The sequence below is a fragment of the Lutjanus erythropterus genome, chromosome 14, assembly GCF_056507025.1.
Source record: "Lutjanus erythropterus isolate fLutEry1 chromosome 14, fLutEry1.hap2, whole genome shotgun sequence".
In the NCBI taxonomy this organism is placed as follows: domain Eukaryota; kingdom Metazoa; phylum Chordata; class Actinopteri; order Lutjaniformes; family Lutjanidae; genus Lutjanus; species Lutjanus erythropterus.
In genome coordinates, this window is record NC_139330.1 from 24,657,393 (window position 1) to 24,684,778 (window position 27,386).

At 38.6% G+C, this 27,386-nt stretch overlaps 1 protein-coding gene across 1 annotated transcript in view; it reads right to left on the reverse strand.

The window, feature by feature from the left end:
* Window positions 1-3,914: 3,914 nt before the first annotated feature.
* srbd1 (S1 RNA binding domain 1) overlaps window positions 3,915-27,386 on the reverse strand; it is a 64,825-nt gene continuing 41,353 nt past the window's right edge. Inside the window, exons 16-20 of the mRNA XM_084736380.1 lie at window positions 16,526-16,632; window positions 15,313-15,474; window positions 13,454-13,597; window positions 6,774-6,958; window positions 3,915-4,301 (exon numbers count right to left, since the gene is read on the reverse strand). Of these exons, the coding sequence (XP_084592506.1) occupies window positions 4,009-4,301; window positions 6,774-6,958; window positions 13,454-13,597; window positions 15,313-15,474; window positions 16,526-16,632 (891 nt within the window). The 3' untranslated portion in view covers window positions 3,915-4,008. The remainder of the gene's footprint in view (window positions 4,302-6,773; window positions 6,959-13,453; window positions 13,598-15,312; window positions 15,475-16,525; window positions 16,633-27,386) is intronic.

The following is a 27,386-nucleotide window of genomic DNA, read 5'->3' on the forward strand; positions in this document are numbered from 1 at the left end:
GCTGTAGAGTTACTTCATGTAAAAATGCACACAGAAAATTAGATAGTACAAGAGGTCTTCAACATTTTTCAGCCCATGGAGAGAGAGGGAGGACCTCCTACTACATATAAGAATTTCTGGTCTCTCACTTGCGTTTACCCGTGGCACTTGTAGTATGGCTAATGTGACCTGCATCAGCCTTGTTCTCAGCACTTTACTGACATGAGGGGTATATCTCTTACTTGTGAAATTACAAAATGATCCATTGCATCTGTATTTGGGACAATAATACAGTAATACAGTAATTGGCCACTATGTTTCAATAATATGTAGCTAGCTTTACTGTTAAAGATAACTTAGTAGGTTAGCTATCTCATATGAGTGCACACGGCAGTCGTAACCAATAGGCCGTTTTATCTTTACTAAAAAGCCCTTCAAAAATGATCAAACAAAAATTTGGTGGCCCTCCTGTGGTAACTCTGTGGACCTCCTGTTGAAGACCCGGGGTTTAGACACATAAGTACATCCAACATTCAGTGGAAGTCAGACTTATATCGCTGTTTGTCATGAGCACCTGTTGTTAATACTCAAACATGTATGCACTGCCTAAAGAAAAAAGTGAATATAATAGTGTAGTACACTATGGTATAACTGTAGCTAATACTAAAGCAGACATATGACAGCATTAGTATTTGCCAACACTGACTGCAACTTAACTTTGTTACATCTGCTCCATGTGATAGGGCTGTCTATTGGCAAGAATCTGGCAATATGATATTGTGCTATGCGCAATAATGTAAGTAAGCGGAATACTTTTGAGTCTGTTGATCTAATTTTAGGAAAACTGTTACCATATGCATAAAATCTTTTTTAAAAAGTTTACTTTTTTTATGCAATTAGCAGTGATTTTAACACAACACAAAATGAACCATTGCCACGCATCTTTTTATGTATCATAATATGACAGTGCTCTTGAGAAACAATACAGTATCACAACAAATAATATCGCAATACTAAAGTCTACTGATATTTTTTTACACCCCTATAATCTGAGAGATTTTCTTAATTCTACTGCCCCTATGGTTTTTCCTTTTCCATGAATCTCAAGGAAAACTTTTTTCCTCTTTACTTCAGATAGCAAAATCATCCGTGCGGTGTTTGCTTGTCCAGAACTTACTTGTATTGTTGGCTGTAATAAGCGCTGTTGCCTTTAGGGGTTGTTCGCAGTGCTTTAGACTTCTACTCATGTTTTTTTTTGACAGGTGGTCTGAGAAATCAGAGATCAACAGAGAAAGCTATTCTCTACTCAATGTTCGCTTAGCAGGATGCATTTACTAGCTGTGAGAACCATTCTCTCTGCTACTGTGTGGAAAAAGTTAAGCTGATTTTGTATCCACCTATGTCTCCATGGCTGGATCTTGAACAAAAGATGATGAAAGGGAGCCCTGCACGACCACTTGGGATATTTTTCTTGGTTAACTTTTAATAGCCTCGGACTTGTGAGACAACAAACGGCCAAGATGTTTCATTATCGTGAGTGTAAAATTCATTTAATTACTTGCTTACCATCAATTTTCTTCACATTTCACCAAAACCTGTAGGCACACCTGAGCTCACTCCATTACACAACAGCTGTGAAACAGTGCAGCTGAGGATAACCGAGAACTACACAACTACTCCCGCAGTCGCTTTTCTTCTTAGCACAGGCTCATTACTGGTCAGTGTTTGACAAAAACTCCAAGGGGCAGCAGTAGCAGGCTGCCAGATTGCCTGTCCCATCTGTGTGCTCACGTTTATAGTAGAGGGAGGAAAATTAAAGGCGGGAAAAGCAGGAATGATGCTGAGGGAAGCTGTGTCTACTTGTACGAATACACGTGTTCCCCAAGACAAAAACACTGGAAACATTAGGAGATGGTGCCAAGCTACGGTATCTGAGATCAAAACAAACAACAGACAACAAAATGACAAAGGGAGTTCATGTCAAATAAAATAAGGCACCTTGATTACAAAATGGAATTCCTTTTGAAAAATGAGCAAGAGACAGACAATGAAACACAGTATTTGAATCTAGTCTGTATATGTGTGTTGTTTTCTAAGATCATCATGAAGCAAACTGCCACTTCTGATTAATCTTGATCGAACATCTCTTTGTGTTTGTGTGCCTAGAATATATTCTATTTGTTCCCCCAAGGGCAGATAGTGAAGCAGCAGCACTAACAGTGATTAGGTATTCAGTATAAGGTTTAGCACAAGGGACCTCAGGCTTTCTCAGAACCATATTTTATGTATTTTTTTTATTTATTCAAGTTTCATAAAAACAAACAAATTAGATAATGTGGATGGGGAGTCTGGGATTAATTTTGAAGCAGCTGATTAGTGTGTGTTTGTGTGTGTGTCCTGGGATAATTGTGTCTGGGACCATGCCTAAAAAGCCTTCAGGCTTTACTGCAGTCTGGGAGATAGAAACGCTCCCTCCTCCTATCCCCGTCTCTGCCCAACCCCCCTCATCCAGCCCACTCATTCTGTCTTTTCACGTTTTCCTGTTGTCTGAAAGAAAAAGTTGTTCTTAAACTGGTATCTTCTTTCCATCATTTAACACATCAGAGACTATATTTCTCCAACCTTCATGCCATCCGCCCTCTTTTCCATCCTCATCTGTGCCCCTCCTCTCCGATGTGAATCAGATCACACTGCTGAGTCCGTAAAGTCCTGAAAAAATGTACATTCAGAGTGCAATGTATATTGGAAATATTTTTAATGTCAAAACTTCACCTGCAGATGAGCCCAGTGTTTCTACAACTTCAAATGTGTCTGTGATTACAAGGTGAGTCCTTCAGTCAAATTGTTCAAGTGTCAACAAACACAGTGAACAAAGTCTGCTTTGAATGGCAAATATACAAAGATGCATCATGACAAACTGTTCAAAGTAGTACAAAACAAAACATATCCTAACAGTTGAATGTGTATAATATTAAATTATTATATTTATAGAAAGCAAACAAGAGTAGCTCAAGTATTAGTCTATCTGCATGACTGCTAAAGTGCAAATAATTATGGGTTCTATCTCAATAAACCGTCCCATCAGAGTCTCCTCTAATGATCAGTAAACAGCAGTGTGTGCAGAGGAGGCGCAGCGGCATGTGCTAGCCAGGAAGTCCACAAACAAAAAAGGATATTTCTATCCTGAAACAGGCAATCAGGTTTAGTGTTCCAATCCCAAGCAATGTACCACTTCCACTGAGCATAAACAGGCTAAGAGTAAGGCTGTCTGATAAAATGACCACAGGGGAAAGAAAGTCTTCCAGCCATTAATGTAACTGTAAGGAACTTTGGTTTGATTTTATTTCACTGGACTTGTAACAGCTGACAGCAAACGATACCTGCATGAGATCCTTTTTGTATGCAGAAAAAAAAAAAGAATATTCGTATGGTTTTGCTTGCAGCCAGTCACTGTAAGAAACATGTGATTGTCCCACTACTGCTGCAGCTATTCAACTCACACTGTCTGTGGTATGTTGAAGTTGAAGGCAGTGTATTTGACAGAGTTGGTAGTTAAGTGTACTGAGTTGCCACCAAAATGTTCGAAAGTATGGCTTTATAAGGCCTACATGCCCGCAGCATGTGATGAAAATAAATGCATAAAATACACAGGGATTACTTCAGAAATCCTTCCATTCAGATGATAGGCATTGAATAAAGTAGAAAAAAAATGTATCAAATTAAGTACTTTACTAATCAGTATCACTTTAAGAGTACTGATACTGGCACTGGTATCTTTTTATCACTGTTATTTTTTTAAATGATACCCAGCCCTATAAATAACGCCTACTCATTGGTTGAATGCATGTTATTATGAAAGCAAAATAAAGGGCCATCCCTATAAATACACTTAACAGGTTGCCTGTTAAAATTCCAGCTCTGCATATAAGAACTGATTGAGAAAAAAGTAAATTGCATCTTGGTAGCTCTGCATGGAATTTCCTGTTATAAAACAGTACAATTACAGTCTAAGTAAGGAATTAACTGACTCTATTGCAGGACCCTGATCAGATCCAGGCCAATCCGTCCCCTTTCAGGTTCCACATTCAGGACCCGGACCTCCACCCGTTCCCCGGGTCCCAGAGCCAGGCTGCGGCGCCGCTGACTGACAGGCAGTTTGTCCAGGGTGATCTTGCTCTTGTGGATGAGACCCGAGCGGCCAACACCGATATCTACAAAAGCCCCAAACAGAGCTGTGTTGTCCACCCGGCCAGTCAGCACCGCACCCACCCGCAGATCACTCATTGACACAATCCCCTGCTTAAAGTCCGCCTGCCCAAAATCTGGGGATGGCAAAAAGAGAAAGAATATCAATAAGATGAGGTGGCTAAAAGGAAGTGACAAGATCAGGTACATGTAGCAGCTAGCACAAATATTTGGGAGAAGAGACGGGGAAGAGGGAAGCAGGAAAGCAAGGGGCAGGGCAGAAATGACTAACACATATTACATTTCGAGCAGCAACCCAATGCTTGTGTCTGCATACTTCCACATTTCTCAGCATTCTATTTTACCCCTATTTCCTCTTTGGCCCGTTCATGAGAGATCTTTTTCCTTTCTGTAGCATTAACACAAACAAGGAAGGCTCGCGCCCCAGGAAATAGTCCGGACCAATTATCCTCCCCACAGCACTGATTTCATGCGGTAGCCTTGGCCCATCTGTTTACTCAGCTGAGCACTGGCTAGGAGGCCAAGCATAGTGGGCTGCAACCGAATAGGGCCAACCTGAGAATGAACCTTCAAGCTGCGTTCCTTAATTTTGAGAGGAGTAAGCCAGCACTAACTGGGTATCCAGCCTAGACCTGTTCCCCACATGAAACTGTACAAAAACAGGATACCCTAGTAATAAGGTACACAAAATTATTTTGTATTGTAACTGACCACTCTAAAAATTAGTTATAGAAATACTTAATAAACCCAAGTTCATTGATTTGCTAGACAAGACTTTTTTGCGCTTTAATTCTTATTTTACATGAGGACAACAGGACAAATCGCCTTGTCCTACATTTCTTAAGTAGAACAAGGCTCATTTAACTTGGAGTAGGCAATTTATTTTTAGTTATTCGGTAAATTCTATAATAACCTCTCAGTATATTGTAATTAAAGTTCCCTGAAAGAAAACTAGCTGCACCTCCTCTTGGCTCTGTTTCAGACATAAGAAAACCTACCCCATGACAAGAGACTTTGGTCAACCATCATTCAGAGAGAGGGTGCTCGTATTGGCTGTTTTTGCAGGGCAATTGACTCCTTTTGCTGCCATTCAAACTTGTGGGTTTTGTGGGGGGGACTTAGTGTAGTGGTACGAGCCAGCACAGAGAGAGGAGAAAGTTTTTGCACAGATTTTGCACAAGGCAGCTTATTTATTCTTCAGACATTGTCATTCTTAAAATTATTAGGGACGATTTGCTAAATCCATGATTCAACCTGACCTGAGTTTTTGATTTTGATTGATTGATTTGATTAATTTTTGTTTTTCAAGTTTTTGAAACTGAAAGCTCATTTCAATTGATTTTCGATTATTATTGAAAAATAATACTGAGATATTGGTACCCCTAAAAATTACAGTTCTAGAATCAGTAGGTGTATATTATAAAAACTAGCTATACACCAGCTGTAGATGTTTCTGACTTTTGTTTTAATTTCAAATGGCTTTGAGCTAACTGCTCTTTTATTTTAGAAACCTTTTATTTCATAATATAAACAAGAAAAAGAAAAGAAAAACTGAGTCAGAGAAGTGGCATAAATTCGTCTTGAGCAAAGATTTTTGAGCTACAGAAAAACAGCTGAAAATCTAAAAGTTTGTGACTGTGTATAATTTTATTGGTATGTTTATGTGTGCCTGAACAGCATGAGATTAAGGAGAAAAGCAGAGGTCTTTGTGTATGTGTGTGTGTCTGTAAAGATATTCTATCCAACAACATAGTCTGCTGGACCCATCACACCCTGTCAGAAACACACTGCTTGTGTTGTTGGGCTACAGGGACGAAGCCACAGCACTGTCAGATCCTATCAGGTTACACTGCCAAGACATGCCTATTATAATAAAGGCACAAGAAAAGTCAGTGTGCGTTTTAACTAGCAAACCAGTCAAAGAACTGGACAAATGCAAGTTCAACATTCAATCAGTCAGTAGGGACCCATAAAGGACATTAAGAAGGAAAGATGAGAGACTAAGAGAGGTTACTGCGGCTGCTAGGTTGCAGATATGTGCTAGCGATGATATTTTATGTGAATGTAAACACTGAAAGTTTTTCAGTTTTGAGTTGTTGATTTTTTTTTGCTTTTGTTTTTTTTAGAATTATCATTATTATTATTATTATTATTATTATTATTATTATCATCATCATCATCTCCTTGTAATAATAATAATGATAATGATAATAATAATAATAATAATAATAATAATATCTGGTATGATTTTATCTTGTCATATATTTTTAATAAACATTGGAATTATACTTTCTAATATGTAATTCTATGCTTTTGTCATGAACGATTCATCTTTGCTTTTATTTTGAAGCACACTGAGTTTATGCCTGCCGTTTGAAATGCACCATATAAATAAATCTGACCATTTAAAAATGCATAAATGCTGAGTTTATATAAATGAACACGGTCTATTTTTGCTTCTTATAATTTAATGCCTTTTTTTTTTTTTGTATTCTTGTTCTTTGTGTCTGGTCTTGAGATTATTTGTTTACTGTGTGTCAAAAAACGAGCTGATATTTTAGTGTGACTGTGAGCGGCAGGGGTCTTACTTTGTCGTATGTCAAACCCAGGGGGCTGCGTGAGGCCATCTATGATGAGTTTGATGGTCTCAGGTGTGGTGTCCACTGTCCTGGCCAGCTCCTCCACACTGCTGCTCTGAACATTCCTCTCCACACACTGACGCAGACCTGCACTTCCGATCTGGTCTGCACTCCCACCCACGATGGACAGAAATCTGGACAGGAGTGAGGTATGTCAAAAAATATGTACTATATAAAACAAAGTATGGGAATTAAACTTTTAAAACAACAAAACATATAAGCATGCAGACACAAATTTATAGGGTGGCTAGCAAGAGTGTTCATGAATGAGTTTTAAAAGTACAGTTCACCCTAAAATCAAAAATATATTTTTTCCTCTGGCTTGTAGTGCTATTTATGCATCTACATTATTTTGGCATGAGCTGCTCAATTTTGGAAATGTCAGCCGTAGAGATGTCTGCCCTTTTTCAAATACAATGGGAATAATGGCACTCAGCTAGTGGTGCTCAAGGTAGCAAAAAACATACATTTGAAAAATTCAGCACTAGTGTCTCTTTCCAGACATCATGACCTAGTTACTCAAGATAATCCACAGACTTTGTGAGCAGTTTCGTGTAGGAACTACTTTCTTTCTATGTTAGTATCTACTGGAACTACTTTTTTTCTGGCAGTAAATTCTACCGAACTTCTTCATTTCTACTAGAAAGAAAGTAGGTCCTTCATGAAATTACTTGCAACAAGATCTGAGGATTATCTTAAGTAACCGGTTCATGATTTGTTGAAAGACACATGGCTGTTGAGTTTTTCAAATGTATTTTTTTGTCTCTTTGAGCACCACAAGCCAAGTGCCATCTAGTGTCATTAAAATGAAGATAAGGCAGACATCTCCAAAACTCTGCAGCTCACACCAAAACAATCTAGATGGATAAATAGCACTACAGGGCATGGGGAAAATGTGTATTTCTAATTTTGTGGTGAACTAGTGTCCCTTTAATAGCAAGTGGTCCTAGTTGGGCTAAAGCACCACATCCCTCACCGATTGAAAGACAGACCTGGGGCTATGAGGGATGGAGTAAGAGAGAAGGAAAGAGGAAGAGAGGGAAGGAGGGGGGGGAAGTGCAGACAGACTGGGAAGAATGATGAGGGAAAAAAAAGATGAGAAAAGCAAAGACGTAAAAAGGAGGGAGGGGAAAGCTAAGCTAATGCAGGTAAAGTGAGAGGGAGCTGGGGGAAAGGAGGGAAAGGTGTGGGAGTAATGACACACAAAGTCATGTGTTGCTGAGGCACTTCTTTCTGTTCTAACAGCACACACAAGCACAAATACACACATTTATTTTACCCCCCTATTAAATCAGGTAAATCCACAGTGGGCTGTTAACACCCTGACACCTTGTCTCATGAAAATGCCCCCACTTTGCTAAGGTTGGACTGTTTGTCCATCCGTCAACGGCCTGGAAAAATCTCCTTCTATCGCTTTATTCTAGCAGAATGTCCCACCTCCGAAATGTCTAGACAGTCACTCAGGTCGCACCATTTAAAACTCACTGGGCCTGAGATTTAAATCCAAACTAATTAGCTAGTCGAACAGACTCAGTAACAGACTGGCATGAGAGCCAGAGAGGCAAATAGGGCTTATGGAAAAATATGTAATGTGTGAGTATTGTGTGTACTGTATATATTATTTACAGTAGGCACTTTCCACAGCTGGTGATGGATGTGAATGCATTTGCCTCTATGCATGTGTTCATGTGTAGACCAGCTGGGTAGCGTCCATGATGGATGTCGCTCACTGGCAGCCTGACGCCAAAAAGGCTCCGCAGCTGTCCCCCCCCATGATGGACAGAACAGGTGGACACACACACATACAAGAACACACACACACAACGTTGATTCATACACAATGTTGTTCAGAAATGCTCATTTGGCAGTAGTGGGGACAGTGCGGATGTAACGGGACACGGCTTGTGTACAAACTATGTATGAGACAGCTGTGAGTGGAGAGGCCCCTGCCAGCAAAGTCACCGTCTACCATCCAAAAGAGGGAGACAAGCGGAATCAATCCCTCAACACCCGCAAGCAAGATCGGTACAAAATAGAAGCTGAGTGTGCCAGAAATGGCTCAGCGGTGAAGAAATGGCACCTCTGGACCAAAATGGATGCCTGTCTAACACTAGGATCTTCTGTCCTGTGTCTCCCTGGGCTTCTTCACTTTCACACCATATATCTATTTACAGGAAGAGAAATACTTGTGTCTTGGTGGCCTAGTTGTTTAAGATGCTTACCACATAGCCCCCATGGTTTGAATCCAGCCAGGGACCTTTGCTGCAGGTCATCCCTCTTGCATTCCTTTACAGCTACACATTGGGCCTCATGCAAGAACCACTGTTATAATATGCATTTTCTCTTAGGAACAAACAAAACTTACAAAAGATCCAGACCTGCCAACAGGAGTCATGTGCAATTAGTCTGCTACTGTATTTTATCCAAACTTAGTTTTTTCATAAATGTATTGTACAAGTCATTACTTTGAAAAAATTTAAAATCCTATATAAATTATTAAGGATGCACCGATACCACTTTTTTTCAGACCGAGTACAAGTATAAGTACTTACATTTGGGTACTTGCCGATACAAGTACTTAATAATGCCATTAAAGTTCTTACAATAATTTTTAAATTATGTTTTATTTTCATTAGATGGTCACTTTCTAAATGTAACAAATCATTGTTACTGTTTCCTGCTACAAGTGTAACCATAGTTACTGTACACATGACATTTTTAGGTTATTTGTAGTAAGTTACTTTACTGATTTTGTGTCCCTTATTAAGCTATGCAGTTTACTGTGTATAGTTCAGTATAATAATTTCCCAACATTATTATGGACTTAAGAATTAAGTTTACTATTATAAATGGTGTTATATATTATAATATTTCATTATCATAAGCATTTTACCCAGTATTTTAATTCAACATTTACATGTGTAGCATTTCTTCTTTATGTCCCCCTTGTCTAACAGCTAATTAGTCTGGACTAAGCACTAGAATCTTCTTTGAATTTATTAGATGGACTGGTTTACACAATAGCATTTAATCTCTGATCCACACTCTGGAGCAGAAGGTAGCGGTAATGCACCTGATACGCTGGTTGCCAACCGCCGTTAAAATCCAAGAAGAAGAAGAAAAAGAAGCGCTAAGTAGTTCCTACCTGTCATTGTTTAGGTGGGACAGGTATGAGTGTGGTGCCATGTGTGCAACAGTTTTGTTGACCCTGCTGTGAACCCCAGAGTGAAGTTGGGTGTACTGTGCTGTCAGGCCGTTTTGGTGAGGAATAAGTACACAATGAGAAGTTGGAGCAGCTTATTATGAAGAAAGGGGCGGCGGTGTTTTTTCTTTGTCTTCGGATGAATTAGTCCAGGCATTCAACTAGTTTACACCTGCCAGGACTGATTGGACAGCGGCTTGGAGAGGAAAAAACACACCAATAATCCAATCCAATAATCATAAAAATGCTGAATATTGGATCAGATCATCAGCCAGGCCGAGAATCATTTGAACCCTAGTTAAAGTCCAAAAGGAAAACAGAAGTTTTTCTATATGTTAGAACATAGTTGCTGAAAACGGGAAAAGACTATGGAGGAGAGGAGAGGAGAGGAGAGGAGAGGAGAGGAGAGGAGAGGAGAGGAGAGGAGAGGAGAGGAGAGGAGAGGAGAGGAGAGGAGAGGAGAGGAGAGGAGGAGAGATTGAAAGTGCTGTTGAATTAAGAGCAGGCTGCCTTCTGGCTCTGGATCTTACACTGGTTTCAGTGGGTGGTGGGTTGTACTTTCAGGTGTGTGTGTTGCCCATCTCATTTTTCCAAGGGTGTATGTTAGTATTTAAGGGGTACCAGGAGTCCAGAGGCCTCCACCGCTGTTGGGTTCATACACATATAATTACTACCAACACTCTGTGTGTATGTGTGTGTGTGAATGTGGGGTTGGGTGGGCTAGGATATAGATTTTATCCAGGCCCACAGCAAGAACCCACTCTGTCTTGTATTATAGAAATATTGGGCCCCGACTGTTACATTTAGAGAAATATTCATCATAGAGCGGACCTCTTCTGTCTCTTATCAGAGTAATACTATATATTTTATGGAATGAACCCAAGTGTCCAACAACAACATGCTTCACTCATATTTTCATGTGAAAGATCCTAAAATAGTAGATTCCCTAAAGCTCAATACAAAAGGCATAGGTTGGATTATTTAATGTGGGGTTGTACGAGACACTGATCAATAGTCCGTGTATTACCAACAGTAGATGGAGGTTGACAGGTCCTCAGTTTGGAGAAGCAAAGAGGCACCAGCATAGAAGCTAAGCAATGTACTGCTGTGGATGGGGTCAGCAACAAAAGGCACTTTAGCCACTTTAAAAAGGTCTGCTATTGATACTGATATTTATTTTTTTTAGGTGGCCAAAATACCCTTTTATTGTTGACCCTGTCCACAGCAGTTCACTGTTAGCTTCTGTGCTGGTGCCCCTCTGTGATTCTCCAATCTGGGGTTGTGCTGACCACCATCTACTATACATAAGAGAAAAGTTTCAGAAATGTGTGTGTGTGTGTGGTGTATGTGGTGTGTGTTGTAGAGTTGTATATGGTTACAAAAAGGGCGTGATGTGTGGGTTGTGAGCAGTAAAGGAGGATCCAGTTTCTCTAATGCGATGAACATGATATTTCTTATACACCGTGAAGACACAGACAGACACACACACACAGACAAACAGCATTCCCCCACAATCTTCCCTCTGTATTTCCTGCTTTGACCAGATGTAGGTGAGGATGTGAGAAGAGCAGTAAAGCATCTCACTGATGCCCAAAAATTTGGTGCACCACACAGTTTGAGATTACTCATGTAGAGAGGGGTTAATTGGCCCTCATATCCTAATTAGTGATTCTAAATAAGGGCATTTTACTGGGGTTTTCGAAATAAGATTCACTTTCAAAATGTGTCAGTGTTATCAGGCTATGTAACAAAATAGTCAGATAGTCTTGTAGGCAGGACACTGAATAAAATAAAATACCATCCTGCCACCATCTTCTGGCTCTGGTGGCTCAAACATATCTGGACTTGACCAGTGAAGCTACAAGACAGAGCGTCCATGTTTTAGGGCATAAATGTAGGATGTTTAATGCACAAATACAGCGGTTGAAATGTGTTGTGGGCTACTGAACAAAACAAAATATTCAAACTTGACAGAAAACTAGACCTACAAAATTTTCTGTGCCCTAGATTAAATATTCTACCTCCCTGTCTACTATTCCTAGATATTAAATTAAACGTAATTATGACTTTTTAAAAGATCAGCAGAAACAAAGTCAAATCTAAATTTAAACTGTCAAATTGGATGGATGAATGGGAAAGAGAAAGTTCTCTGCCAACAAAGCAAGAATGAAACAATATTAAACAGAAATTTAAAGAACGCAAGCTATGTGAATTTATTATAGTTTTATATTTTTATAACATTTTTTTTTTAATTTCCATTTCGTTTTATATTTTTGTTTTTAATTCAGTTTAGTTTCAGTTGGTTTCCTGAGAGGATTTGCTTGTTTTGGTTTAGTTTTCATTGTTTAAAAACGTTTTCAGTTTTAGTTTAGCTTTTATTAGTTCCAGTAGTACTTGTAGTTTTTTATTAAAATATGGGAGTTATTTGTCAGGGGCACAATAGGTATTGCAATACAAACACATGTGTTGTGTAGACATCCCAGTCTCAATAAAGATGCACCAATGCCTCCTCATGCCAGTTGTGTTTACAAATTTGACCAACTCAACAAAGAAGAAAACTAAAAATGTTTCCTGTGTACTTTTTATTTTATGTGAGTAACTAAACTAAAATGCTTTTTCACATCTAGTTTTAGTTTTTAAGTTACAAACATTGGTGTGGATTTGGGAAAAATGGGAAAGAGTGTACATGTACCAGGAAAGAATAAAGGGTCCATTAAAATAAAAAGAAGGTAATGTGTCCCTTTAAATCCCTATCAGCTCTTTGATGAACAACTGTACAATGCAGTCTATGCTGAACACACATACAAACCCAAACACACACACTCACTTTAGCTGAAGTAGGAAAGATAAGCAAAAACACAGTTTCATACAAGCAGCATCAATCTATCTTCACACATGTGTGCACAGACACACCCACCCACACACATGCACTGGGGCCATTAAAGGCGCATCAACATGCGGGGAGCGATGCTTAGAGCCACTAGTGTCAGAACTTATGTAGACTAAACACAGTTGAGTGACTACAGCTGTAGGAGAGAGGGCCCTCCCTCTCTCCCTCTCTCTGTCCGTCTGTTTCTCTCTCTCTTTCTCATACACACACACAGGACATACAAGTCTTGGGCAGATGTTCAATGTGCTTTTGATATCGGCATCAGCAGTGCTAACAATCACGTCTCACACAAGGACACACACACAGTCACACACATACAAAGCCAACGCCTCCTCTCTTGTATCCCATGTCTGTGCAAATCAAATCACAGTCCTCCACTGCTATAACCAGCCCCATATGAGAGGGTGTAAAAATCAACTCCATCTTAGCCTGAACATGCTTTGGCCAGTGGGGTAGGCTGCTGTACAAAAGTGTGTGTGTGTGTGTGTGTGTGTGTGTGTGTGTGTGTGTGTGTTTGTATATTTGACTGTTGTGTACCTCTGTGCCACATGGTAGGACTCTGGGTGTATACAGGTCTGGTCCAAGGGGTTAAATGAGGTTGGTATGTTGACACAAGTCTTGCCCTTGACCTTCTTCGCTGCTGGTTTGTCTGCTGCTTCAGGATGAGGTGATGATTTGGCACTGTTTTTAAAAGAGAAAAGATATTCTTAAGTCATAAGGAAATTCAAAGTCTTAAAGAGCCTTCATATTAACACAAATTATCATCAAAGGGTCAGTTCACCAAATTCCAAAAAACATTTTCTCAATTACCATTAGTAGTATGTGGCAATGCAGGTAGTTTAAATGTTTTTTTGTTGGCAGCTGAGATTCCTGCTTTCACCCCAGTACAATGGAGTTTAGTTCATATCGTTTGCATCACTCACAGCATTGAAAACTTGCATTTAAAATGTTATAATTATAAGGAGGTCTATTACCCAAAGTAACTGAGACACTGTTTCTGTAGACTCTTCTATTTCACTTCACACCACCAAAAAGGAAAGACTCATCTCAACAATCTCTCCTCTACACAATATAAATCTTACATAAACTGTACTATAAGTATTTTAACTAGCGCACTACACAGTGTATCAGCTACAGGCAGGGTTCCTGCACCTTTTCCAGTGTCAAATTCAAGCAACTTTCAAGAATTTTCAAGGTTTTTCAGCACCTTACAACTGTGGTAAATTACATACACGTACTCAAAATGATTATTTCACTTCTTCATCACATGAAATCAGATGTTATTCTGTGATAAACAACCAAAATTATGTTTTGTGACAGCTCTCTACAAAAGGATGACAAATTAAAGGAAAAAACAACAAAGTTTCATTTTTCAAAACATGTCACCTGTCTGTAAGTAGACATGGTATCCTATATAGCGTGGCTGAGCCAATATCCGACTTCTTTCATTTCTTCATCAAAAAAGCCAACTATTCAGTTCAGGTAGTGATTTATTATTATTTATTTGTTGAAAATAAAGCAATTACAATTTGAAGCAGTTTCAAGCACTTTATCCAAAATCCAAGCACTTTTCATACCTTAAAAAACACTACATTACCAGCATAGGAGCTAAGCAATGCACTACTGTAGACAGGGTCAGCAACAAAGGTATTTTAGAAAAATACCTAGAAAATTTTAACCGCTTTACTTTGCTATCAGACAGCCTTTTCTGACAGGAAACCACATTTATACAAGCCAAACATCACTCTCTCCCAACTAATCAAAGTCCATAGGTGAAATCAATAATTTTACCTCACAGAAGATGTAAATTGCTGATCTATCATTGCCTCAGTGTGTTTGTTTGTTTGTGTTATCATGTGACTTTGATGAATCCAAACTATCCTTTTTTAAACACTGAAGTCAAACGATAACACAAACAAACTAACAGATCGAGGCAGTAGTACACAAGCAACTCTGTGTTCTGCAAAATAAAATTACTGATCTCGCCAGTGGAGTTTGGCTGATTTGGAGAGGATCATATTTGGCTTTTACAACAGCAGCTTCACATCAGAAAGGGCTCTTTGAAAAGTAAAGCTGTGAAAATATTACAAATATAGCGCACACTTAAACTAATGTTCATTTTTTCGAATGAATGTTTTTTAGGTGACTAGAATACCTTTGCTTTGAGTGAAAATCTCAGAGGTATATATCTCAAAGCCTGGGGAAATTAAATCAAAGCTACCTACTTGGCTAGATATCACTGTATGTAAGCAAGAAAATGTTCTTTTGTAATTTGTGTAAACTGATCCTTTAATGACAATAAAGTAAGAAAGCGAGACGAAACAGAAACTGAGTCATACGTGTGTGCCTGTTCGTGTCTATGTATTTGTACATATAGTTTGCATACGAGTGTGTACCTGGTTTGCGGGTTGATTCTTATGAAGCCGGCACACTGCTGGTAGGTCTTGGGCCCCATGCCTTTAACCAGTTTGAGTTGCTCTCTGTTGATGAAGGGACCATTCTGCTCTCTCCACTCTGCAATACTTTTTGCCCTGCCCACATTTAGGCCTGCTACATGCCTAGGAAACAAAACAAGAAATATGTCACACAACACATCATCTATTTATTAAAATCATTACTGGAAGTTTGTTGACGTCTGTATGGGTTTATTTCTAAGGTCTCTGTTCTACATTGGATGCTGATGTGAGGAACAGTCGAGTGAAAAATAAAACTCAGGGAAACCCACTGTTTAGTTTCAAAATACGATATCTACAGTATAAATCTACATGCAACTCTGTAGCTCTTGGTTTGCACACTGCCCATAGCAGACTTCTATGATATACAAACAAACAGAGAAGATTGTGCAGACTGTGATGTGGCATTTAAACAAGCAGGGGCAAGAGACACACACAAGGCAATATCTAGAGAGCATATTTGCCCAGTTTTGGTCAAGCAATGAAAAAAGGTGATTTGAGAATCAATTAGGTCTGCTCTGTTAAGGTCCGCAGTGAGTCACTCACACTAAAACACACAGCAATGTCAACACTCAGCATAATACCTCAGTCATCAACACGTCTGTGTGTGTTTAATTTGTATATGTGTGTGTAACATAACTTCTGGCAGGAGTGGAAAAAAGCTCACTTGCAGAGCAGACAGGTAAACAGATGACCTGATGGCTGCCCTGCAGCTAATGCCAGCTCATTTCAGACTGTTTGTATCCACTACAAGTGTATGTGTGTATATATCAAATTTGTGCAGTTCCTGTACTTTTGAATTATGTTTATGTGCTGTAAATAAGTGTATACATATATATACATTTCTATGTATGTGTGTGTGTGTACCTTGCCTAACCCCCTCTGCTGATTACAGTCAGCCCAGTAAGTGTGGTCAGGGTGTGAAGCATTAGTCTCAACAGAAAGCTGGCAGGCCGTCTGTGTGTGTGTGTATCAAGCATGCGCCTGTGCATGAGTGTGAATGAAGCTTTGCCATGTTGTGACTGCTAAGGGAAAGTATGTCAGAGGTCTAAGCCCTACTTCATCTCTATTTCACAATTTGCATGTGTCCATGAGTGCATGTGTGAGTGTTTGTGTGCACATGTACTGTATGTATGTGTCTTTATGTGTTGTCTACCTCATCAGTGTCTCCGAGCAGATGTTGATGTCCACTCCCACAAAGCTCACACATTCCTGCACCACGCCATCCAGCGCTGCCTTCAGAGCTCCGGCTGACACATCATGCTAGAAACACACATTTAGCACACACACACACACACACACACACACACACACACACACACACACACAAACAACACAAACAACACAAACAACATTAAATTACTGCTTTCATCAAAAAAGTTGCTCCCTGTTCTAACACACATGCAGACATACCACATATGAGCAAGTTTGGAATTTTAGTGGTTTTGGATTTTATGGTCTTTTACAGACAGAATCACAGTAAAAACACTTCCCTCTATGAAAATTTATTTTTACCGTTAAGCTGATATTGCTGCCTTTAACTGCCATAATACTGTGATTTTTTTAAAATCATTTTCATCCAAACCTCAATATCTACCTAGTGTGTTTTACTGCAGATGTTTTAATGAACTTTACATAATCATGTTCTGCTTGCATAATCCCCATGCTGTATTTTTATTTACAATTATATTCCATTTTTGCTAGATACTACTACTTTGTCCAGTGTAGGCATAATTTCGCAAAGGGTATCATTAAAATTTCACTCATAGATAAAAATCAGCAGTGTCAGCAATAAAATACTAATAACCTGAGACAGAGAGTTTTGACTGACAAGTAAACCAGAGAGACAGAGATACAGAAAGAGAGGGAGAGGGAGTGCAGAAGAGAAAAGAGAGAGAGAATGTTTAGCTTGGCTTGTCAGCAATGTCTCTCTCCCGTTAGCACAGTGTTCTCATTAGTGTAGCGAGCTGTCGATAAAGATCCTCCAAATGAACTCTTCATACTTCTCAACCTCCAGCCAATCAACTATAAATCAGGGCATATTTTCCAAAAGGACTGGAATCTTTTTCCTAATACGGAGCGGGGAGGACAGCCAACAATGCAAGAAAAGGAGAGGATAGGAAATGAGAGACGAAAGGAGGGGAGAGGCTAATATTATAACAGAAAAGCAACATTGAAAAATTACAAAAAAATAAACCTAATCAAAACAAAAGACCAAAATAAGATTTAAGATATTCTATGAGGTCTGGCATACAAACAGAAGCCCTGTGCTGCAGGACAGAGCCAAAAACCAAGGAGTTCAGCTGGACTGATGCCTCAGCAACTGCTTAAGGATTAGCTGACAGTCTAAACTAGACTACTGTTAGGCTGTGTGTGTGTGTGCATGTGTGTGCAGTGTATGCTGTGTGCGAACGTGACTGAGACTAGCATGAGTTGTCCTGTAATATGATCAAGCGCCGAACAAACAGTGGCTTGTAAATAGATAACAACAACGACAACTAGCACACAACACACCCTCCTCCGTCAGCAAATACAGGAGAGGAGGACACATGAGGACAGGGAGGGAGACAGACAGAGGTATGTATGGGTGAAAGAACACATGGGACTATATTTTGCTTGGCCTTTGACTCTGAATCAAATTTTCATCTAAGTCACTCACTGCACAGATTCACTCTCAAATACAATCCTATATTAGGAATGCCAAAATAAATTAGAATTTCAACAATTATTACTACCTGTAAGACCTAAAATTAGCATACCATGTATTTTTGAATAATCAATATAATAAGATGGAGAGGTGCACAGCCAAAGAGGGGAAAAAAATCTCAACACTATTACTTGGACTCACTTAAACTGAGCAAAATCCAAAACTATTTGAAGTATTTCTTTAATGAATGGGATTACATCAAGCGGGAAATATACAAGGCCCAAGTTAGACTTGTCCACAGCACCCAGAAGGACATATTATCAGCTTGAAACTGTGGTTCAAGAGTTCACTCGGGTATTTTTTAAGAACCGCCAAAGCAAACAACCTGCATCTTAATAGCTAGTGAAGGGCAATCATAATTATGGGATCAGCAAACATAGATGATGAACATACTTAAATATTTTCTTTATATTCATATTAGCCAGATGTCATGTTGAGAGAAAAGATACTATGTCAAGATCTAATCTCTGAAGTCATAAAATTCACGTTAGAAGTAGGCCACTTATGTAAATGCATGTAAATTCTGGTTTTAAATCATTCAACTTTTAATTATTGGGGAAAGCAACCTTAATAACAGCCATCAAGAGGAATTTGCAACTTAAAAGGCATAACCAAATGACAATAGAAAAAGAAAAATATAATTTAAAAAAAACACTTCTTAACACTATAAAAGAGACAAAGCTGGCATTTTTCCCACACTTATTTCATGTCAAGTTTTATTTGTTGAGGTTGCTTGCTTAAGAGGCAGGGCCTATGTGATTGGCTGAAAGGTGAGAACATGGTGACAACACCACTATCATGAAAACAGATATGAGATTATAAAGTGTCATGAAACAGTGGCTTGTAAACAGATAACAACAACGACAACTAGCACACAACACACCCTCCTCTGTCATGGTGACATTAAAGTTTTATTAGGGAATTTTTCATTACGAAATGAAAACAGACATTTTGAAAATCTAATCTAATAATAAATCTAACAAATGCTTTTAAAACCATGAACATAATAAAGAAATAACATTTTAAAATAATAATGAGATACATTATAATAATTTCTTAAATGATTTAACAGATCATTGGTTCATTTATATATGCAATACAATGCATTCATGTGATTATATATGTAATACTTCATTTTTATTTGTTTAGTCTTGGCCACTTTAGGGATCCATATAGAGAAGGTTGGTTCCAATCAAAACATTTCAATACTGTCTTGTACATTTAGTCATTCTGTGCCAATGGCTATGAAAAACAACAATGTTCAAGATGCTCCAACATCATCAACATTAGTATTAGCACCCAACGTGGCCACTAAGCAATATTACACTGGAGGTTATAAAAGATCTAGTGCCTAGTTCTTTCAAAAAGGAAAGTACTATCTGCCTCATGGCAACAGCTCTACTTCAACAAAAGAAAATGTGATTCGTCAACAAGAATTCAGCTTCTTCATCACTGTGTTTTCCAACTTTAAACACAAGACTTTTACTTTTAGATTGTGTTACTTTTAATTAAATGAATGATCTGGATACTTCCCAAGCACAGTTCACAATTCTTTATGATTGGATGTCGTTTTCTTTTCAGATAACATCTCAGCAATTAATTACTGCATTTACTGTCTTTAATTCATCCTATTTATCCTATTTAATGAGCTTGTGTTTCATTTTTTGTCATGTTGGCAAGAACTTCCTTTAAAGTGTTAAATTAATTACTTAAATAAACTTAAATGAATTACTGCAATATAAATGTAGCCTACAATAGGTAGGTTGATAAACACTGTGTGATTCAGCAGAGAGGGGATGATGAAGAAGTATGGAAGAGAGAGCACAGCAACCCTGGTGACTCCTCATATGACAGTCTGACTCTTAGTGTGAACACTGAGGCACTACAGCCAGAGGCATTTTGGAGACAATAAAAATAACTTTCCAAACAATAAGAAGTGCCCATAAAACTAGGACTGAAAGATTTATGATTTCCGGTGATTTAGATAGAGGAGAGAGAGAAAGATAGTCAGAGAAGAGAAAGAGGAAATCACCTGTAATATCACACCGGAGAACGTTTTCACATGAGAAAGTTGGAGGTGTACATGTGTCTGAGTTTTAACCTGCAGTAAAACCCCAATGCATGTGTTCACACATTCTTACTGAAACCTTATAGAGGTGGGAGCAACACGAGAGGATCTAAGGTATTGTAACAGAGGTGCACGTGCACCTCAGTATACAACTGTGCTCAATTAGTGATGGGAAAAACTGCAGGGAAACTGTAACTAAGTTTGAATAAGTATTAATTTCAGTCCAGTTAAAAAATAAAAGTAATGACAAAAAAAAGAAAAACCTTTCATTCTAAATGACTGGTGTTTTATTGATCCTGACAACATTTCAGTTTTAACAACCAGTTGATTAAAAATTCCCATTCCTGTAAATTTATACATATTTTTAATTAACTAAGTAGAATGTGTATTTATATCTGTATGCACAGCAATATATATATAAATAGTTCTAGTTGTTTGTTTTGTATAAAGAAAAGTTTGCTTGCTTTGCTTGCAAATGATTTGATAATGATTTGCTAAGATGATCTGAATCCTTCTCTGGAGTATTGTATCATCGTTCAATTTGCAAAAACAAGACATATGATAATGCAGTCTTAAATTTAAATTTAATCCAAAGCTGAACATCAATAACTGCACGTTTTAAATAATATTTATTACCAAAGGAAAGAAATGTTGTACAGATTGGCACAGCTGATATCAGTGAGCTGGCAGTAACTGTAGTTCTCAACTCTTCACATGAATGTTGCAAACCTCATCACTTCAAGGAGAGCATATAGTGTTGCATGTATTAGTGATTATTTTATGAAAACAGATGCTGTTAACTGTACATTGAAAGGAAGCCCAAAGCCTTCTGATATAGTTTGGTAATAATAATCGCGTCTAAAAGATAAGGCACAACTTAGCTGGTCACTGACTCACTCCTACAAAATCTAAATATGTTATCATGCATGTAAATATACAATTGACACAAAAAAGAAGAAGACAAACATTTATAAAGAAAATAATTTTTGAACAGAAAAACTCAGACATAGATATAGAGTAGTGTGTCTCTCTGGCAGCAGCAGTGATTTAACATGTGGAAGAGAGAGAACTGTCACAGAAAACAAGCAGGTTCTGCTCTATTAAACATACATACACACAATACAGCGTGTGTGTGTCTGTCATAACATCCAGGGGCCCTCATGGTGCTCTACTCAGTTTACAGTGGCACTAAGTGCACCAATGGAGCATGTCGTCCTGTATCTTTCTGTCTTGCACTCTCTTGCTTTCATTAATCTCACCAACAGGCAAACTCACTAATGGGCGTCAGAAATCACAGTTGCTACTTAGAGAATTCTGAGTTATCATCTCAGCCATGATTGTGCAGTCCTGGTGTTGAGTGTTCATTTTTACAGAAGATTCTGCAGCATTCATCATTTAGCTCTACTCCACCTTCTTATGTGAATTAGAGCCGTCAGCTACCTCTATGATTTCTTATTTCCTGCTGCCTTTTCTTGGTACTTTACTCTGACTGTTTGACTCTAAGTTGTATTATTAGTATTAGTAAACTGGATGAAAAAGAAATTTCTTATGAAACGGTCACAATGATGCCACAATACCTTTAGATTTTAAACAGGCTTTCAGACAAACACTATTATAAAATGCATCCCCAATATCTATCTGATGATGGAAGCACATCATGCTACCCTACACGCAAACCTCTGGAAAATCTGATTCCATCCACCACAAGATATGCTACGATCCATTTTTAAATCTACCTCCACTCATTGGTCTCAATGTCTGGACCCCCAAACCTCAAAATCATCCAGAGCCAATGGACTGGATCCCTATGTGTGAAGGTCATGTTTGGATTGGCCGGAAACCAACTGAAGCCGGCCAACCAGTATGCAAGAACAAAGTGCTTCTGTCAGCACCTTGAGTACTTAAAGGCTGCTGAGTTACCACATGTCAATCAGACAGAGATAGAGAAAATGAGAGTGGTGAGAAATACAGAGCAGGAGACACAGACAGAAAACCAAAACAAGCATTTTGTGAGTTATTTTACTGAGAAACTGAAAAACTTGAACGTCCTTTACTCTGATACAGAAATACACATAGACTTCCTTTGTAAAATGAAACATATACATAATCTAAATCCGCAAGTTATAAATATAGAGAACCAGAAGGCGAGAGAGCTGGAGAGTAAAAAGGGAGGCAAAGCCACAGCTGAGAGTGGAGGTGTTGATTGACAGTGATGGCAGAGGTCTTTGGACTGACAGCAGAATGAACACCGTGAATGATGCCACTAAGAGGTTGGCAACTGGAACCACGTCAGAGACAGAAAGGCTGCATGTACCAAGAGCCTGAGGGCAGTAGATGATGGAAGGATAACTGTAAGATGATTACAAGCTGTAGGATGGGATCAAATGGCACTGGGCCTCTCTTCATTGCATTCAGCCTGGGACAGGAGAAACTTATTCTCCTGTCTTCCAAATTAGGCTTATTTTCATACTTCTAATCTTTTCATGCGGAGGGGGGCACCAGCCATTTGAATGTTTAAGACTCAATCATTCTTAAGTTTAAAGGTATGTTGAATTTGAATATTGTCATTCTGTTTGCCAAACATGAACACATTAAAGAAATACACAATAATTCCTATGTCAGTGACCTAAAAACATTTAGGATTGTAAATGTATGCATTTTCCTTACAAATAGCCAAACACATTAGCAATGAATTCATTAACCATTAATAAGATACAAAATGGAGAAAAAAAACTTGCATTTTGTGTCCTATTACTTATTAATGATTAATTAATTGTTAACGGTTTCAACTATCAGTTAATCAGTAAATACAGACAATTTGCAACTGTATTATTTGAGGTAGTGTGTCTCCTCAGAGTTTCCATACAGTTGTTGCCCATGTTCTGTTTTTGACATGTGGGAGAGAAGATAAAAATAAGCTGTTGTTGTTGTTCATTGCACTATGTATCCATATTGTGTTCATTATTTTCTTCTTACAACTACATTATGGAAACGTGGTGCCGAGATGAAGACCCTTTAAGACTCAACAACAACATCACTGTCCATTAACTCTAATTATTACAAGTGACAAGTGAGGCTGCAGGGGGGAGTTGTTCACAGATGGAGACCGATAAAGTGGGGTATTTATGAAGCCCCTGTCCTCTGGCTGTAGATGTAGTAGCTTTAATGGGAGGAATGACAGGAAGTTGCAACCATACAAGAATCTGCTCTCCTAAAAGGAAAAATTGGAAGTCTGTACTTGATGTGTACCTTCTTCAAATGTGTTCTCCCTTGAGCATGTGTGTGACAATCCTGTGAAACTGCCACTTGACATCTTTCACTCTCTGATAATCAATAGACAATGTACAAACTAACAAGGTGCCTGAGGTTATCTGAAGGTCGTGTACTCCTTGACTGACAGCTTCTATAAGGCCTCTGAGACCTCCTTCTTGAGTATACTGTATACTATTCCAGGCACGTAGGCTTAGCTTATAGTCTGTGCATGTGTGTGTGTGTGTGTGCAGGCGTGTGTGTGTGTGAATTTGTGCATAGTTAAATACTAGTCGTTTATCAGCAGCTGAAAGTGATATGACAGCAAGGAGATGGTTTTATGTTTTTTTCAACACCTTTCATGAATGCTCGAGGCTATTCCTCAACTTCCTGCAAAACAATCTCACACATACAACACACACTACCAGAGGGACTGCAAAACCAAGCATGAGAAAATCTAAATACAACAAGTTTCAGGACAGACACAGGAAGTCCAAATGGCACAGTGACTTAGAATAAAATCATTCTAGATTTCTGCGGCAAAATACATTACAAATGAATATATTGCATTAAGCAAAGACATTGAGACAATGTATGCATTTTTGTTGCCACAGATGGGAGTAAGTTTCCCAGCAGTTTAAGCTCAGATCAGTTGATTTCAGATCATCATTGTAAACATCCAAAAACACACTTTTACTACCTTTTAATGGTACCTCTCTGTTTTGGATTTCTTGTGTAACCATCCAGGTTAGAATTTGATTGATCCTGTTTTACACTTTTAATTATTTTTCTGACATTTGTGTGTTTTTTTCCTTCGACCACTAGTTTAATTTCATTCCATATAAAGCATGTGATAACCTTAGTATTAGATCGTAACTATAAAAATAGATTTACTTACTTAAAAACCACCGAAACACAAACATCCTCACTTGATGTAAACTGTACAGTGCTAGAATAAGTAGCCTGACATGACAACAGCCAGTAAATGTTTTATAAATTGTTGAATAAGTAGAGAATTGGCATGAGCCTGTTTAAATCCATTATACAGGCAAAGACACAAGCTTGACTCATCTCCCAACTTCACTCAACACACTAACACACAGGCACATACTTTGACGGACTTAATAATTAAAATAGTAGCAGATAATGTTTGGCAGCCTCTGCCACTGATCAAATCTTTAAGAGTCTGTTTTTTTTTCCCACGCCTCAAGACGTGTAGGCAGGAACTATCAATCACTGTCAGCCTTCCATTTCTCACTCCTCTTCCTTCTCTCAGCTCTGTCTGCTCCTGTCTCCCCTGTAGGCACTACCATTCAAGAGTGAAAGATAGCATGCGCAAGTGCACACACACATGTGCACAGCTGTACACCCATAAAGCACTACACTGTAGGCACAGTCGCCTTCGTGTGAAAAGTGACATCATTTGCACTGGCTGTAGGTGTAAACCTCAAATTCAGTCTTAAAGTCAATGCAAAGAAGCCTGAAGGCATAGTTTTTCCTCTTGACCTAGCTGTCTCGAAAGAAACTGTCCATGGGAAAAGCCCGCCTACTTACCTGTAGAGCAGCCAGGGATGCCCAGTTTGAAATCTGAAAATCTTTTGCACCCGCCCAAACCTTTTACTACAATTATGATCAACACATTATACTAATCAAACCAATAATGAGATATAACATACATTCCAGTCTTATAATGTGATAAGTCACCAAATACAGTGTGATACCTGATAAACTAGGTCCCATGGCTTTGTTTTATTAGTTCTGGCCCACCGGCAAGGACTTTACAGCCCACACTTTGGAAATCACTGCTATAGATATACAAAGATAACATTCTGAAATGAAACAACTTAAAAAAAATTTCCACAAGGTCTAAATACCTGATTTGTGTGTTACAATATGTGTGTGAGTATCCCGTACAATTATGTATATATCTGTACAAATGAAAGGTGTATAAAGTGTACATAGCTACTTTTAATTAATTTTCTATTTTATTTGTATTTTTATTTACCACTGGCTCTTTATCTACCTCTGTTTTTGACTCTTGAGCTGCTTTGATGTGAATTTCCCTGGTGTGCGATCAATAATGTTTATCTTATCTTAATAACATTATTAACAATTGACAGAGCGGTCAGAATCAGGTTAATTGCCAAGTAGGTTTTCACATACAAGGAATTTGCCTTGGTAGTTTGGTGCATAATAATACACACAATAGAAGAAACAGGAAAATAAAAGTGCTACAAAATTCAAGAATCATTGATATAAAATAGAAAAAAGTACAACAAAGTGGGAAAATTACACTGATAGGTCCATCAAGTCTCAATAAGAGGCTGATTTATCAAAAACAAAGTGGTATTGGCACAGTCACAGCACATCAATGCCAAAGATATGTTCTTTTGGCTGATATATTGCTATTAGGATTTTTACACTCAATACAAATATTGTTATGGCTAGAGCTACAATCAATGCATTATCATTTTTGCATTGCAATTTGTTTTTAAGTTTAAAAAAATAATAAAATCATGATTATGTAACCTTTTTTTACATCATCAGAACAAGATTTGTAGGCCAAGACATCTTTGAAGCACTAACACTTCATTGGCACATGGCCATATTGCAATTTCAATAATGTTTCAATTAATTGTGCAACCCTATTATAGGCCTAAACTGATCCATAAATTGTAGATGCAGCTTCAGCCCTATCCAGACTGTTTTGTCTTAACCACATTTGGATTCTCTGGCTCAAACAGCTAAAACTATAACAACAAGGAGCAAATCAACACTTCCCATTCTAAAGTCCCTTCAACTACATCTGATGCTATGTTCTACAGTGCCTATTGTGTCTACGGTGCCTGGTCTACCACTAGCTGAAAGAGAGGAGAAAATATAGTGTTAAAAGGACAGCAGAGAAGGGGGAATCATTGGGATAAGAGCAGGAAACTTCTAGCAAAACGATGGAGTGAGAGAAGGCGAGCAGCTGAAAGAGGTAAGGGGAAGAGTGACAGTTTCTTTAATATCCGGCTTGTGGGCTATGTTTTCTCACACAGCAGTGTGTGTCTGTGTGTGTATTTTCCAGTAGCAGTTAGTTTCACAGCTCTGGGAATTACCCAGCTGTCAACAGACCATAGCAACATTAAGAGCTGATTGACAGATGCAGGAGCTGTCCAAAGGCCACACCCACTTAGTATCTAATTATTAAGGACACAAGATTCCTGAAATGTTTGTCCTTGTAAGTGTCTCAAAACTATGAGAGTATCAGTAGCCTTTTAAATGTATTGACTGTACTGGAGGTAACCACTAATATTAAAAAGAAATACTTATAACATTGGCTCTCCATTCAAACAGACATGTATCTAGCAAACTCAGTACCCAGAAAAACCTGTCAGCCAGTGGTGTGGCAGTGAAAACAGTGTTCCCACACCAATAGTTACGTCCAATCTGATTTTAATGGGCCTCACTTTTTTAGCCCTCAGCTCATTTCCTCCTTTCTCTCAGAGCTGTCACTCACTGAGTCAGCAGAGGGAGAGAGAAAGAGGGAGCATGCTGTGCCAGCTGTCTAGAGTTACATCTGCCCTTATGCTTTTTGGGTCTAATGGCAATAAACTTTTAGAAAGCTCAAACACCATGAATCACACAAAAGAACTTGCTAGAAAACACACATACGCATGAGTGCACTTTTATCACACCCATTTACATATACACAAATAAAAATGTACAGTCACACGTGCACATATACCCAGTCGACCCTTAAAGCTCTGAAAAGGGATGATGTGTACATGTGTGTGTGTTTGCATGAGCTAACACGCAGGTCAAAGTGATGTCCCATCTCATATCTGTCAGCACCCAGAGTTTATTTACCCGGTTATATTATCATTTGTTGACCTAGTCACATGATCTGAGAGCGGGAGGTGCAGAACCCACAGGCACCCTAGAGAGCCCAGTCAGGACGTGATGAGAGACACGGGCCTGTGACCTAACACACATACATCAGCACAAGCA